This window comes from Triturus cristatus, chromosome 12 (genome assembly GCF_964204655.1).
Source record: "Triturus cristatus chromosome 12, aTriCri1.1, whole genome shotgun sequence".
Lineage (NCBI taxonomy): Eukaryota > Metazoa > Chordata > Amphibia > Caudata > Salamandridae > Triturus > Triturus cristatus.
The window spans coordinates 1,390,082-1,407,118 of NC_140595.1; the positions used below are offsets into that span (position 1 = coordinate 1,390,082).

The 17,037-nt window shown below is 48.7% G+C and overlaps 1 protein-coding gene across 2 annotated transcripts in view; it reads right to left on the reverse strand.

The window, feature by feature from the left end:
• The window catches only part of SGTA (small glutamine rich tetratricopeptide repeat co-chaperone alpha), a 151,035-nt gene that overhangs the window by 105,074 nt on the left and 28,924 nt on the right, over positions 1–17,037 (reverse strand). For both annotated transcript variants that reach the window (XM_085638419.1, XM_085638418.1), the window contains exon 2: positions 890–998. In XM_085638419.1, coding sequence (XP_085494545.1) covers positions 890–998 — 109 coding nt within the window. The remainder of the gene's footprint in view (positions 1–889; positions 999–17,037) is intronic.

Sequence of the window (17,037 nt, forward strand, 5' to 3'; positions counted from 1 at the left end):
CAGGAAGACTTTGAGGATCCAATCTCTAAAAGCTGTTCCTTCTTGGATGTAGGGGTGAAGGACTTCCTACCAGAGCAGTCTTTGTTTCTGACCTTTGGAGAGCAAAAGGCACCCACCTCAGGGGGTCAGAAACAGGTCTAGAGGTGGCAGGCTAAGGCAGACCAGTAAGGCACACACTAGAGGGTTGGTAGGTTTTCAGGGAGCACCTCTGAGGTGCCCTCTGAGTGCATTCATTAATGAATCCAACACTGGCATCAATGTGGGCACATTAATCCGCGATGTTTGGTACCAAACATCTTGGAATTTAACGAAGCCATCATGGAGCTGTGGAACTTGTATTGACAAGCTTCCAGCCCATGTACTCAGCATGGCGTCACTGTGCACTTATAATGTCAAAGAATGGACGTAGACACTATTGGGGCATTTCTGCTCATGCAGTTATGCCCTTGCATGAGGCATAGTGCCCCTGCCTTAGGGCTGTAAGACATGCGGTAGGGGGGGACTTACCTATGCCTCTTGCAGTGCTGGTAGGCCTGGCCCACAGGGATGTGTGCCAGGTCGATTCTTCCCTTTTATCTGCACCAAAACACGCAGGCTGCAGTGGCAGTGTTTGGTGAGGGGTCTCTTAGGGTGGCACAATACGTGTGGCAGCCCTTAAAGAACTTCTCTGGTCACAAAGGCCTTGATACAATGACTACCTTTATACAACGGACTTTTGTGTGAACCAGAGGTGAAACAAAGGTAGTTTTGGGAAAGAACACAGGCACTGGAAACCCAGTGCACATTCAGTCAAAGATGCATCAAAGTCAGGCGCAAAAAGTTAGGGGGTAACAATGCCAAAAGGGGTACTTTCCTACACAGACAGAGAAAAAAAGATTATTGTACCTACCTTCCAAGCTCTCCTGGGCATCAGAGGAGAGACTACCATTTTCAAGCTGGTCATGTAGAAACTGGATGATGGAATATGCCAGGCGCTTCTTATCCTCCATGGTGTCTGTCTGACATGAGACGAGAAACAAATGCATTAGCAGCAAGAAAACTACAATTCAGAGTTACTTTAAATCCAAATATGAGTCAGCATCTAACATTCTGCACATTTTCGAAGAAGCAAAAAATTAAGCAAATCAAAAAAAAATGTATGCATCTAACAACTGTTCTCCACCCTTATTTGGAGTTCTCCCTTCCAGTCCAGGAACCCCTGCAGCCTCAATTTATTCCATTCACTGGATTTATAGGAGGTTGCTGCTTCCAAGCACCACGTAAGGGGAAGATACACAAGGCATGTAAAGCAGACCCTCCAGCTTTTCGCGATTTTCGCGATTCACGAAAAAAATCGCGAAATCGGCAAACTAGCGCGATTGCCGTGATATTTGCAATATTGGCCGCGATATTTACAATAAAGTGTCACCAAAACAAACAATGCCCTTTTATTGGCTGTGCGAGCGCAGGCCATTACGTGCTGCCGTCCAATAACTGCTTCCTCCTGGCCAAGCTGTGAGAGGCAGACAAGAAGAAACGTTTCTGCACAGCTTAGCAAAAGGCGTGATTTTGTTGCCCACACCTGTCAAGTATCGGTTATAAACCCGGCATCACCATGACCCTGCAGCGCGTCTTTCAGTAATGTCTGTTAATTGGAGCTGTTTTAGTCTTCCTGTGGCCGGAACATCTGGCGGGTGAGTGGACCCTGCTCTCAGCCTTGCCTCCTGATAGTGACTCACAGCAGCAGGTGTGAGAAAGTCAGGAGGGAAGTCTAGATTACAGTGTCATACAGGCATGGTATTTCTCTGCTGTAATTTTAGCCACGTTTGATGATTTTCGTCACCTACCCTGTTCGGCAAGGGTGCTTCGAGAAGTTTTTACTGAACTTGTGGCATTCCTTTGGTTAATGTCTCCAAGTTGGACGTGTCTTTAATATGTACTGCCGGATATAATCGTAATTCACGGGTTCTGACACAGATTGTTGATTGCTCTATTAATTCTGTCCAGTGTTTGTTTTGTGTATTTTTTTAATTTATTTTATGCAGTGAAAGCAACCTGCCCTAAGGCAGCGTGCATCTTCCCAGCCATCCCTCTGCTAAACCTTGGAGTTGTTTCTTTGTAAGTGCCATGGAATTATCAACTCGGTCTACAATAAAAACACACTATTCCAGGGATGGCATTGATTTACTGTTTGGTGCTTGCGACTTCGCAGTCTTCAGAAGATACAAACTCTATGAACATGGCCTCCTTGTATGGTGTGCTTCTTAGTTTAAATTTGTAACCAAGCATTGCGAAAGCTAGTTGGTCTGACCTTGGCCTGTGTCCAAATCAAGAACAGCCATGGGGCCAAGTCAATGTGAGGGTATCCTGGTGCCGGGGAAGAACTGCAAGTGCTTCAGAGGATGTGCACGAGTCCGCAGGAAATGCATGCGATGAAAACCCCCTACACCACAGGACATTGTGGTTATCTGACAAGTTGCTGGGAATGGGGCAGAGTTTCCTACAACCAGAGAGCAGAGGTATGTGGAGGGTCTGCAGCAGCACATCTGGTGCGAGCCACAGAAGGTCTGGGCTTTCAGGGGAGAAGAATTGGACAAGGAAAACGGCCACTTTGAGGCCTAGAGTCGGATGCTGGAATGCAGAGGAGCATTGCGGGAAGACATGAAAAAGACAGTTTTGACCGAGGGTAAAGCTGTAAATTAATGAAAATATTCACTGCCTTCCCTAGCGCCTGTTGACAAATCATACCCTCCAGCATTTTTCAATTTCAGGGCTTTAAGTGGGCCGAGCCTGGCCGGTGCTCAGCACCAGTAGTTCTTAAAAGCAGAGACGGTTCCCTATCAGGCTCTCCATTTTTACCTTCAGGGTGAAAAAAACCAAAAAACATGCGGCTGTCACTGCTTTAGATGTAATTTTAATGAAACTCGTTTTTCAGTTTTATACAGTGCAACCTTGGAGCGCTTTACATGAGCATGTTTTGAATCATACATAGGATATTGAGCTGACATGAGGCGCGAATCACGCTGCAACCTCGCGAACAAGAACTGAAACATTTTCAAACTGATATACAACAAAGTCATAGTTGTTGCTTATTTCTCTTATACCTATTTCACAGTGGAGTACTCTGCTAAATCAGTTTAAGACTGAAAAGGAAAGATTACGAGTACAATAACGTGCCGCAATAATGCCGCTAAATTTCCATTTTTGTGCCGCTAAATTTGCAAATCTATGCTGCTATATCCTGGGGGGTCTGAAGGTTACATTGGTTTGGTCAGCAGACAGAAGCAGTTACCTGAAGTTCAGATCACATGCGTCTCAGTCCGCGAGTCGAACTATAGGCCTTCTTCAGATCAGCCATGGGCACCCGTTGACCCAGCACCAACGGCAGGCACATCAATCTTTCCGGATTCCACCCCCTCTTGTATTTAATAACCCCAGGACACTTGATATTTGCAGCTGGGTCAGAACTCTCTTCACTCACAGTAGAGCCACAACCTCCTCCTCGTTTGCCACAAATCCTGATTAAATGTCGAATGTTGTTCCTTGTTTTGTGTCAGGGAGCAAGAGGAAAGTCATCCAAGGCGTCCCTGAGGCATTCTTATTCACAGAGGCAGAAGCCTCCACTTCGGTATCACAGACTGCGGGCAGGCTGTAATACAGTGCTCTATGCATGCTCCAGCGGAGTGTTTCCTAACCTGTGGAGCGGGGACCCCTGGCGGTCTGCGACTACTTAGAAAATTAAATAATATTAACAGACTAATAAAGTGTATATAATTAAAGAAGCTAAATGTACGATTGTACATTTTAAAATGTACTGTAAATGGGAAGGTATTCGAAACTGGAGACTAAAAATTAAATTAGTCTCCTCAGATTGATTCGTGGGAGCAGCGCAGGTGCGTCAAACAGAATACAGTATGGATGATGAGCGGCCTCAACTGAATTTAGAAAAGCTCCAACCTTTCTATTAAAATTATATATTTAGCTTTTTTTGTTTTATTTATGTGCGTTTGCAAATTAAATTAAATGTGCCATCATTTGTGTATTTGTCAATGCTTTTTCCTGCATTTTTTGTGTATTGTTTTGAAGTTCAAATCATTGACAATGCTTAGGCTGAGGCCCTCGGCTAGCAGTCATGACTCAGCAGGAGGTGCCAGGATTCTAATAATGATTAATTGGGGGTCCCCAGAAGTGAAAAGGTTGAGAGCTACAGCTCTACCGAATACCCAGCTAGACAAGACCCAAGAAAAAGATGTTGATTCCCCAAGCACAGTAGAACTGCATTATCCCGAGCAATTCAAAACCATTTTCCTCAGAGCGACATTCCACTCAACCACAAATCTCAGGAACACTTTCTGAATCAACTGGTGCTTGCATGCACTGCTGACTTTCATAAGTCACAGAAAGCAATCCTGGAGAACTAGGTCTACCTTGGTTTCTTCCATCTTTATTATTGATTTTAAAAAACAGCCATTTTAGAGTATAACAGACCCTAGAAAGGCTACGTTGTCCTCTATGGTTGGGAGGCAAGAAAAGAAGTTCTCAGATTCCTTAGGAAGGGGAAACCCTAAACACCATTTGTTGGAGTTCAGTGTGTGGATATATACCATGCTTGCACACAGTTGCATCTCCACCCGCCAGACGCACCAGAACCTAGACCACATTAATGCCCAGTCAAACGGCATCTACACTTTGTTAGGCCTAAAAACAGTGGCACAAACACCACACTGCCTCGATCCCACATCTGTAGCCAGTGGCATGTGTACAGTGGACAGACAAGTCACTTGCACCATCTAGAACCTACACCGCAGAGAGGAGGTTGAATCGTCTGCCATATCACAACTATACCCAGTGGCACAATTGCCATGCCAACACATTGTGGTGCCTTAAACCAATGGCCCTGGTATCTTCACAGTGCAAACACGCATGACAGCCTAGACCCAGTGGTACCTGCGCCATTGATCACTCAACACACACTCCTTTACAGAGGCACCTGACTCAGGGAAAGATGCCCAGTCGCCAACATTCAAGGCACCTTTACCATCTGCAAGCGGCACACCACCATCAAGTGGTACCTGCACCAACTGTCAGCCACAACACACTAGCACACACTATGGTATGGTAAAGTATGGGTAGTTTATTGGACATGGCCTTCTTAGGGGGGTTTCCCCTAAACCTTTTTGCTTTTTGTCCTCCTGGTTTTTGCCCACCGTCTTTTCCTGACCGTAGGACTCTGGGCACTTTCCCACTGTACTGCAGGTGGAAAGTGCACGCGCCCATCCTACATATGTCAGGGCAGGCTACTTACTTGATTGGGTTAGGTGTTGTACCCGTGAGTGCCCAGTGAAAGGCTACACCACATACCCAGGGCGAGGACGACACAGGCTGATGGGTGCAGGAGGGGGGACGCAGAAGTGATTGTACCACCCCCCAGAAGAGCCTATCAAAAATGCCTCATGCTCAGGTTGGCATGGCTCACTTCATGGCCAACCATGAGGGTGGCCGTTCCATACCGCAATGGGGTATGTGAGAGGCAGGGAAGGTGTGAGAAAGTGCCATCTTTCTTGCATGGTATGCCCCCACTTTTTGCTGAATGTACTTTGACTGAGTGTGCCCTGGACCCCTGCCAATCAGGTGCCCAGGGCCTATGTTCCTTCCCTAAAACCTAAAACCCAAATTGATAAAACCTGGCCACATGTCAGTCCCTGGTAAATGGTACCCTAGGTACCCAGGGCCTTCTGACCAAACACACTGCCCTTGCAGGCTGAGTCTCTGGGTACAAGACAAAACAAAGATTCGACATGGCACACATCCCTGTGTGCCAGGCCCACAACCTACACTGCCCTGGCATACATCAGCCACCCCTCTAGCTGGGTGTCCTATGCCAGTGGTGTGGGCACAGGAGCATGAGTCCTGTGCCCCTACAGTACCCAGGTCCATTCCTGGGCACTGTAAGTGCAGTGCTGCCATTTAAGAGTATATGGTGCTGGGAGCTCGTCAAACACGAATTCCACAGCACCATAATGGCAACACTGAAGACTGAGAAGTTTGGTATCAAACTTCTCAGCACATTAAACCCGCACTGATGCCAGAGTGGGATTTAATGTACAAAGCACTACAGAAACCTAACCTACAATCCACGTATTGTCTGAGTGGCTGCATAGGCTGCCACACAGCAGACATGTTGCTGGACCCCTGGGTGGAGAGCCCCCGCTCTCCTGGGCCTGCAACAATAGACATCCTGGGCGAGGTGCTAGGTCTCCTCCCCCAGGATGGGCAGGGGGAAGCGTCAAAGGCATGCCGCCTTTGTGAGCTTCTCCAGGCCACTTGCTGTACTCAGCAACTGGCCCCCACCGGTTCTGACCCCTACTCTGGCGGGAAGACTGGCCGGAAACTCCAAGTAAGGACATGGGATGTGCCAGCCCTGCCAACCCCACCCCTCAGGTGGGGGAGGCGAGGTGAAGCACATCTCCGGGCCCTCGCCATCTTGAAGATGGGGAGCTCTACCCAATCAGGACTAGGCCACTGTCCCCCTCCCACAGGAGAGTGGCAGAATAGGGGGTGTACCCACCCCAGGACAGGGACCCAGCGGTCCCTGCCCTTTACCTACCTGTAACGCCCCTAAATTTAGTATTTAGGGGCACCCTAAACATTCCTTCCTCAGATTCCAGATCCTAAAACAGCAAAGAAGATCAAGAAGAAAGAAGACCTGCAGTGCAGCTGCTAAGAAGAGGAAGACACCAACTGCTTTGGCCCCAGCCCTACTGGCCTGTCGACCCTCGAACCTGCTAAATCCCGGCACCTCCTGTGGCCAGCAACCTCACAAACCCCAGAGGACCTGGCTACCTTGTGACTCTGAGCACCTGGGACTCCCATGAGCAGTGGCTCTGCTCAAAGCAAGTATCTAACCCCTGGCATCAGCCCAGAACCGCGAACCCTGCACACTCTGCACCCGCCAAGCCTGGCCTGTGCCGGAGTGGACAAAGACCACGAGGATGTCCCCCCCAGCGACTGTGACCCCGAATCCGGCACCCAAGGACCCACCTCGACCCTCCTGACGACGCCTGCAGCCTCAGAACCAGGTACCCCCCAACCGCGATCAAGAGAGGGTAAGATTTCCAGACACCAAAAGGCACCCCTTCGCCCGACTCCTGGGTACCTATCTATCCTCCAACTACCCAACTTACCTCTCGAAGTGGTGGTGGCACCTAAAGAATCTACGTCCCCGAGCTTGCAGCCTTTGTTCATCCTTGAGCTTTTCCATAGCAATCCATTGAGCACCCGAATGCTCAAAAGCACCCTGCACCCAGCCGCCCGAGTGGCCCTGGCAGTGTAACTTCTACTCCTACCTACTTCCCCATTTGCCCTGAGCAAGTGACCAGGAGCCTAGCTCCCACAGCCGCGTGGCCTGTTAGTCAGCAGCCACCAACCAAGGGCCACCTGCCTCCCAAAGGATAACATTGGGCCTACCTCACTCTGCACCCGGCCGCCCCCTGTGCCGCTGAGGGTGTAACAACTGTATTTACCTGACCCTGGGAGACCCCCGAGTCTATGCCCAGAACCTTAACTCTGCCAGTCGAGTACTTACCCAAAAGCCGATAACTCACTTTTCTTCCATAGGGTAACATTGACTGCTTGGTGCCCAGCATTGACCCTGAAAAGTACTTATGACCGTACTTACCACTAACTCAATTTTCTCCCATAGGAAACCATTGACTGTTTTTCTGTGAAATTTCTTCTGTGTTGATTTTTGCAAACTACAAATATTCTTTAAAAATCGTACCAACTGTGAAAACGTAATTACTTACCTGTTTTAGATAGATGCCACAGTGCTGAGCCTAGAAGCCCAGCACTGGATTACAAAAGTAACGAGAACATACTTTACCAGTAACTTGAATTTTCTCCCATAGGAAACCATTGGCTGTTTTTCTGTGAAATTTCTTCTAAGTGTCGATTTTGCAAACTTAGAAATATTCCTTAAAAATCGCTTGTGTTTCTCAACTGCTTACAGGTGGCACACTAGTGCTGGATCTAGGATCCAACACTGACCTAGAAAAAGTAACAATAACCCCACTTACCTGCTAAGTGAATTTCCTTCCATATGATAACATTGGTAATTTGATTAGAAAAAGTTTCTAGTTATCAACTTTTGAAATAGTAAAATATTGCTTAAAAATCACAACAGTAACTAAAAAGTATTTATTCACTTGTTTCCAAGAACTGTCCTAGGACTGAATCTAGGATCCAGTCCTGGAGTTAGAAAAGTAATCCTGAGAGTAATCAATTGCATATAACTTAAAATTCCCTTTGAGCTCAATGTATTATTGTGTTTGAAATTGTGTTGACTATTGCAACAAAACTGTAACTATTGCATTTCAAGTCAATTGTCTTTTGCAAAGTATATAACAAAAGAATCTCATTCTGAGAAAGTATATTTTTGATACCTATAGTTGGTTCTAAAATAAAAACAACCATATATTTTTTATACAAACCATTGGCCTAGAGATCAGTTCTTGAGTGTGTGAGATCATTTGCTGACAGTGTGTACAACAAATGGTTCACACTGTCCTCTGATACTGCCTTACTGCTCGACCAAGGTACCACTTTAGGGAGTAAGGTTATATCTAACTTTAGCCTCTGCCAAACCTCTGGGGGCTGTAGACCCTGTACACACTGCACCTATTTGGGAACAGTATATATAGAGCCACTTTCCTACAGAAGGTACACCTGAATGTGCACTACCCGGGTAGGGACGAACCCTCATGTGGGTTTTCCCTACCTAGGATGCTGCGCACCACATGGGGGACACCTCCAGGGTGTGGCTGATGTCCCTAGTATAGCCACAGGGTGTAGGACACTTTCCCACTGTCAAGGCAGTGTAAAAGTGTGAGCGCCTTTCCTACACACATTGGGAAGGGGTGCTTATCCAAGGGTTCTAAACCTAGAACAGGTCTGCCAGTGCAGATCGCTGTTGGTGTGCACTCGCACCTAGGGTGGTGGTGACCTGGTGTCCGGCCTGCCTGTGCAGGTCAGTGTGCGCATTGGCACATGTGGTGTTGCAGAACTTGGGTCCAGCCTGTCACCGCAGGCTGAGGGGGTGCAATTGAACCAATGGTGATCTGATTAGGTGGCCCGCCTGCCGATGCAGGCCAGGGTGGGCACCTGCACTGACGGTGTTGTAGATGCGTGTCCAGCCTGCTGTTGCAGGCTGATGTGCGCCGTTGCACTGCTGGTATTCCAAACGTATGTGCGACTCGCCATTGCGGGCTGGGGGTGAGCATTGGGACCGATGATGCTTTTTGTATGCGTGACAGGCCTGCCATTGCAGACTGGTGCGCACATTACCCCGCAAGTGTTTTGGCAATTGTGACTGGGGTGCGGGGTGCACCGCTGGTATTTTCCAAACACGTGACCCGTCTGCCATTGCAGACTGGGGTGCGTGGTGCACCGCTGGTATTTTCCAAACACGTGACCCGTCTGCCATTGCAGACTGGGGTGCATGGTGCACCTCTGGTATTTCCAAATAAGTGACGGGCCTGCCAGTGCAGACTGGTGTGAGTGTTACACGGATGGTGTGCCTGAACCGGTTTCCAGCTTGCCATTGTGGCTGGTGGGCGCACTGGCACCGATGGTGCTGCTGAAGAGGTGTCCAGCCTGCCACTGCAGACTGGTACTTGGAGTTGCAACTATGAATTGCAGCGGCGCAGCCTCCTGATGTTCCATATCATTGGATTCACAGTGACAACCCCTTTTCAGGCGGCTTTGTCACAACCGGCGTAGAAATGCTACTAGAACATGGGCATTTCTATGCTCTAAAACTCTCTTGTGCCCCTTTGTGCCTTGCTCCAGTCCACACTGGAGGTTGGGGAGCACAGCTGGGCATTCCTCAGCAACAGCATTAAAACACTGGGCATGCACCTAGAACAACAGACCGCTGCCATTTGCAGGCCTAGAAAGAGAAAGTTTTAACATTTGGTATCTGGAGCCAGATCATGGCCCCACTAAAGATTAGGATCTGCAATCCATGGCCTCAAGGCAGACAGGACTGAAATTTAGGGGAGATATCTGTGGTTCAAAGGGAGATCCCCAACTTCAAAGACACACTGTAGTACAACTACTGGTGCCACAATTCAGCAAAGGGTGAGATAAGCTTTGTGGGGATATGAGAACAGAGAACATGGAACTACGTGGTGCACACTCCCAGAGGAAGCTGCTGTGCACAAGGAGGCTTACTGACATTGAAAGGGATCACGTGCCCTTCCTGAATAGTGGCTGGCCTGGGCCATCTACCGGCTGCTGTGCGGCACCCTGAAGTGGGCTCTTCAAGGGCTTGTCAAACTTCCCCCTGTTTTTCGAGGTCTCAGGGACATCAAAGATCTCCTACAAGGGACTCCCACCATCTACCGGTGACACCCGGAGAGCAGTGCTCTCGCTAGTTCCCACATCGCTAGCTGGAATCCAAGTGGTAGCGTGGCTTGGGCGCAGCACTCAGAAAAGTACCTGAGACCGTATTGCCTTGTGCGGAGGTCAGAAGTCTTGCCCATATTGAAGATGTGTGGCTCCCTCATCATGGAGACCTCGGCATCTTGTTGGTGGTGAACTAATTTACCAGTTGGAGGATCCAAAGTGACCTGCTTCTTCGATCATGTCGCATCTCTCGTGCGACACACCAGCTGCATGCTCATTGCGCGCAGTGTCAGATTCCCAGGTTGCCGCCCTTGGAGGTGGGGGCGTAAACCTAGTAGTGTCTTACTCTACCTTGAGAGGCATTGCTCATCTTGCGCCTGTGTGTGTGTGCCCGGACTGTCTGGTGAGACAAATATCAATGAACATTGGACGTTGTGCTTCATTTCCAGGGAGGTACAGAATTGCAACTCTTCATTGTGTGTGACCAGAAAGGGCTGGTGTGACTCGCTTCATCGTGCACCAGACGTTGTGCCCGGATTGTCTACTGCGACCAATATCACTGTGCACTAGACGTTGCGCCTCCTTCCAATGTGGTGCCGATTTTGCAACTCTTCGTTGTGCGACCGAGACGGTCTGGTGCGACTGGTGTCATCGCGCTCCAGACGTTGTGCCCAGATTGCCTGGGTGCGACTATGATCAATGTGTACCTGACGGGGAGCCTCTCTCCTGCTTCATTCGTCATTCTGTGGTTGTTCTTTTCAGTCTCTCAGCGCGGCGGACCAACTGCCCTCTCCTCACAAGGCCTTCTCTGATGACATTATTGAACAAGGTAGTATTGCCTGGCTGGGGCCCCGAGTGGTGAAAGTGATTGCCTGGGCTAGAAGAACACTTCCTTGAATGATCGGAAGCGGGTCAAGAGAATGTGTGACCCCTCCCCCTTCTGGGCTTTGCGGAACTGGGCTGGTGCTTGAAGACCCTTGTGGACCCCTTTTATGTGACTGACGATTGCCCTCAGCTCACTCCTGCTCCGCATCCTGAGGGTGAACTTCTCGAGTGGCTGCCAAACTCCTTTTGCTGACTACCTCCTCATTGACCTTGCTAACTAACCCACTGGATTCCCTGGGACCCTGACTAAGAGGGATACCAATTGACCTGCAGGGTATCAGTGGCACCGCCTTAGGGTGCTAGGTGTGTATGTGTGCGAGCGTATTCTGTAAGGACCGGCCTGACATCTGTTGAGCCGTGTACCTGTGCGGAGTGAGTGTGTGTGTGTGTGTGTGTGTGGGAGCGACAGTGGGCGAACGGCCTGTGATTCACGACACTGGCCGGCGCTAAGCCAAGTACGTTGATTTCTTGTTATACAAGTCTTGCGTTTGACTAACAAGTTACTTTCTTTTAGTAACACATTATCTGGCAGAGACAATATCTAGCTGCAGATTCCTTACCTTTAAACTTCCCAGACATCAGACTGGATCTAGACACTTTTGTGTAAGCAGCATCCCTGTGCGTTGTGGAGTGGCTTCGCGTGACGTCGCCGGCATTGTTGGCTGCGACATCGTGGTCATCTATATAGGCACCACCCAGGCGCACAGCGTCAGTTCCTTTTCACTTTTTCCACACCAGAAGCGCAAGGCAATGAAGCGAACAGACTATTGTGCGTCAAAACTAGGGCCCTGCAAAGGGAAACAACACTAGCCCTATAAATGAGTTCACAGAGCAGGGAGGTATTGGTGGGTCTGTAAGGGAATCTGCAGCTCAATATGGTCTCTACCAGATAATGCATTACCAAATGTTTGTTCATCGTATAGAGACTTATTGCTGCATATTTCTTACCTTTGAATAGATACCCAAGCCATACTTCCTGGCGGTGGGCTGCGGACAGATTTACTAGAGTAAAGAGTCCTGCAGGACTGGGCGGGCAAAATGGTCGTCCCTACGGACCCGTCTGTCCGGGCAGAAGTGTTTCGTAAATGTGTGCATGCAACCCCATGTTACAGCCTGGCAGATGTCCAGGACTGGCACTCCATGAGCCAACGCCATGGTCGCAGCCTTCCCCCAGGTGGAATGGGCTTGAAAGCCCTCAGGAGGCTGTTTCCTAGCAAGGGAATGTCAGATTTTAATGCATAAATGACCCAGCGTGAAATGATTAGCTTCTGCAGTGCTTGACTGTTTTTGAGCTCCCACGTAGCCCACAAAGAGTTGGGTGTCCACCCAGAACTCATTTGTGTGGTCAAGGTAGAACGACAATGCTCTTTTTGGGTCCAGACGGTGGAGATGATCCTTAGAGGGTTGCGGAGGAGCAAAAAATGAGGGCAGTGTGACCGAATGACCTGGATGGAATGTGGTCACCACTTTAGGTAGGAATGAGGCATGGATGCGAAGCACCACCATATCCAGGAATGTCATAAGATAGGGACACTTGGTTGACAAAGGCTGCAGCTCGCTCACCCTCTGGGCAGATTTAACTGCCACTGTAAAGGCTGTCTTGATGGTAAGCAGCTGGAAGGGACAATTGTATAATGGTTCAAAGGTGTGAGAACCAGTTTGAGATACCACTGCGGCATGATAAAGGATGCAGGGGGAAACATGTTACAAGCCCTTTATAGAACCTATTTACAATCAGGTACTTGAATAAAGAGGGTTGGTCCGGCAGCCGTAAGAACACGGACAGAGCAGAAAGGTAACCCTTGAGAGTACCCTAAGCAGAACTCTGCTGGGCAAGGGTAAGAATAAAAAGAAGAATATTAGATAGATAAGCAGAAAGAAGGTCAATAGACCTTTCTGTATAATATTTTACAACTTTTTGCCAACAGCAGGCATATACCGTCTTAGAGGAGGGACACCTGGCCGTAAAGATAACACTACATACTTCAGGAGGAAGGTTGAAAGCTATCAACTGTCTCCGCTCAATCTCCACGCAAGGAGGCGGAGAGTGGATAGGTTCGGGTGGAGAACCCTCACCTGCTGCTGCGACAGAAGATCCTCCTGACAGGGCAGCCTGATCAGAGGATCGATGCTCATTAGAAGCAGCTCTGGATACCAGACTCTCCTTCCCAGTCTTGAGCCACAAGGGTGACTTGGGCCTGGTCGTTCTTCATCTTCTTGAGAACCCTGGGTAGGAGTGGTATGGGCGGAAAGGGGTACAGGAGGCCTGAGCTCCACTCGTGATGAAAAGCGTTGCAGAGTGATAGCCACCTTGGACACAACAGGACGCAATACTGCTGGCGTTGCGTGTTCTCTTCGGAAGCAAACAGATCTAACCAAGGCAATCCACACCATTGAAAGAGATCTTGCGCCACCTCAGATTGGAGACACCATTTGTGATGCGCTAGGCATCGAGTGCTGAGTTAGTCGGCTCTGGCGTTCAAAGAACCTGCCAGGTGTTGAAACACCAGGGTCATGCCCTGCTTGTGGCGGTTCTGTTGTCCATGAACACTTGCACCAACTTCTCTTTGACAGAGGGAACAAATGATTCCAATGCTATTAATGACATAACATGTGTATTTGTAAAGCGCACATTCACCCTGAGGTCTCTTGGCGCTGAATAACAGGTGTTTATTGTTACCCAACTCAATGGTTCTCATTTTATCGACCTCTGATGGATGAAAGGCTAAGTGGGCCCGCCGGGATTTGAATCTGTGACCATGAATGAGGTCGAACACAAGCCCCTGCAATGGACGCATTAGTCCACTGAGGCACCAGACTCGGCTAATAGTAATGGGGTGACCCAGTATCCCTCAGAACCTGGGAGCTCTAGTGTTATGCAACAACAACTGGGGAGTTGTATTTCTTTCACAAGAACATTAAATCATTCACAAATAATTTATGTAGGTCTGATGACTCAATCAAGCCTTGGTATAGACCACAAATTATAAGACACTGACACACACAAAAATGAAAATATGGTATATTAATAATCATATCATAAAGTACTGGAATGAATGATAAATCATAAAGAATTACGAAACACAGGACTGTTAGGAGACAAACATTGAAAAACACAGACTGGAGACATATACCAAAAAATGAAAATACATAAAAATCATAGACTTAGAACATACACCATTACAATGATACATAAACTTTTTCTTTTCAGGGTAACCCGTTGAAATAGATGCCTGTCCAGGCAGGTGTCCTTTCTATATTTACAAGTGGGACTGGCTTGGCAGGTTTACGGGAATACCAGAGATTATCATTTGGTGCCAACTCCACCGGAGACCAGTGTCCCCTGATCTCCACCTCTCATTTGTCCCTACTGTGAGATCTTGTTGGGGAAGGGAAGAGTGGTCTGCCTCTGACCCAATTGTGGTTCAATGAGCACCACTGCAGGTCCATTGCAGTTTCCTAAGAGAACTGAACCATGTAGGAGAGATTTCACTGATGCTACTCCCACTGGAACTTCAGGTCCAACTGCCAAGCCTGCATACACCATCTGGCATGATCTACCAACAGGATGCAGGAGGCCATGAGCCCCAGCAGCCTCAGAGTCATTCTGACCGAAACCCAGGATAGAGGCTGAAACATAAGTATCTAACCTGAATATCCTGGACTCGCTGCTTGGGAGAATAAGCCCAAAACTGCACTGTGTCCATAACAGTTCCGATGAAAGAGAGTGTCTGAGAATTAATCAGGTGTGACTTTGGCACATTTATAGAGAACCCCAGCTAATGCAGGAGGTCCGCCATAGTCTGGAGGTGGGAGGTGACAGCCTGGGTCGAGGACGCCTTCAACAGCCAGTCGTCGAGGTGGGGGAAGACTAATACGTCTATCCTGCGCAGAAGAGTTGCAAACACCACCATCATCTACGTGAACATACAAGGGGTGCTGGTAAGGCCAAAGAGGAGCACGCTAAACTTAAAGCACTCATGACCTACCTTGAATCACAGGTAACGCCTGTGGCCCGGCAGCCTGGGGATGTGAAAATACGCATCCTGCAAGTTCAACACTAACAGTCAATCTCCTTGGTCTAGGGCAAACAAGACCTGAGCCAACGTGAGCATCTTGAACTTCTCCTATTTGAGGAAGCGATTGACGGTCCAGAATAGGAGCTATAGCTCCCTTGACCAGGAGAGCTGTAACTACCTCTCCGAGTGATAATAGATGATCCTTGTAAGAAAGTACTCCTTTTGGCAGGGTTACCCCCCACTTTTTCCCTCACTATGAATGCAACTTTGACTGAATGTGCCCTGGGTTCCTGCTAATCAGGTTGCCAGTGCATGTGCTCTTTCCCAAAACTTTACCTTTGTTTCCACAATTGACATTCCTCTGGCCTACATGTAAGTCCATTGTAAAAGGTACCAAGCGTATTGTGACCAGAGACAGTCTCTAAGGACTGCAGCCTGTATTGTGTCATCCTCAGAGTCCCCTCACCAAACACATACACACTGCCATTGCAGACTGTGTTTTTTTAGTGCAGACAAAACTTAAGAGTCGACATGGCACACATACCTGTGGTTCAGGTCAACCAACCACTACTTGTGGCATAGGTAATTCACCCCTTTAGCAGGCCTCACAGCCCTAAGACAGGGTGCACTATACCACAGGTGAGGGTGTAGCTTCATGAGCACTAGGCCCCTACAGTGTCTGCGCCATTCACAGACATTGTAAGTATGGTGAAGCCATATTGAGCACATGGGCTGGGAGTTTGTCATAACTAACTCCACAGCTCCATGTTGGCTTTACTAAATGCTAAGAAGTTTGGTATCAAACTCCTCAGCATAATAAACCCAAACAGATGCCAGTGTTGGGTTTATTATAAAATGAACTCAGAGGGCATCTTAGAGATGCCCTCTGAAAAATGACCAACTCTCTTGAGTCCAGCTGACTGGTCTGCACCAGCCTGCCACACATAGACATGTTTCTGACCCGATAAGGTAGGAGCCCTTGTGTTCTCGTGGGTCAGGGACATAGGCTCCTTGGGGTAGAGGTGCTTTACACCTAGCCCCAATAAGGACCAGAATTCAGGGCGGCGAGCCTCAAAGGCTTCCTGCCCTTCGACATGCTAGCCAGGGCCTCTCCAGCTAGTGGAGATGCCCGCCCTCTTGACCAGGCCCCACTTTTGGCGGCAAGATTGGTGGAAAAATTAGTAGCCAGGAGAGGTATGTCACCTCTCTGTCAGGACCACCCCTAAGGTGCCCTGGACCGAGATGACCCCCCCTCCTTAGGAAATCTTCCATCTTGAATGTAAGGATTTGACCCAATCAGGTAGGGGGATGCCCCATCCCCAGAGGGAGGGGACATTCAACGGGTGTAGTCATCCTAAAAGTAAGTAGCCCATTGGCTATCATCTGCCTGTTCCAGTAATGCCCCTAAATTCAGTATTTAGGGGCTCCCCTGAACCTTGAGCCCAAGAAGAAGATGTACGAAGAGGACGCTGTGCAGCACAGTAAGGAGACACCTACTGACTTGGCCCAAGCCCTACCGGCCTGTCTTCTGCTTCAACAAGAGCCTGCGAAGAAGACGCCTGTCCCATGGTCAGCAACCTTCCAGAAAACCGAGGAAGACTGCCTACTCTTCAACAAAGATCAGATCTCCAGAGGACAGCGGTCCTGTCCAAAAGAAACTACACCAAAGATTCCAGATCCAGGCCGATAAGCGACCCCTACCCACTCTGCACCCGATACCCACGACCAAAGTTCAAGTGGCTCACCTGTC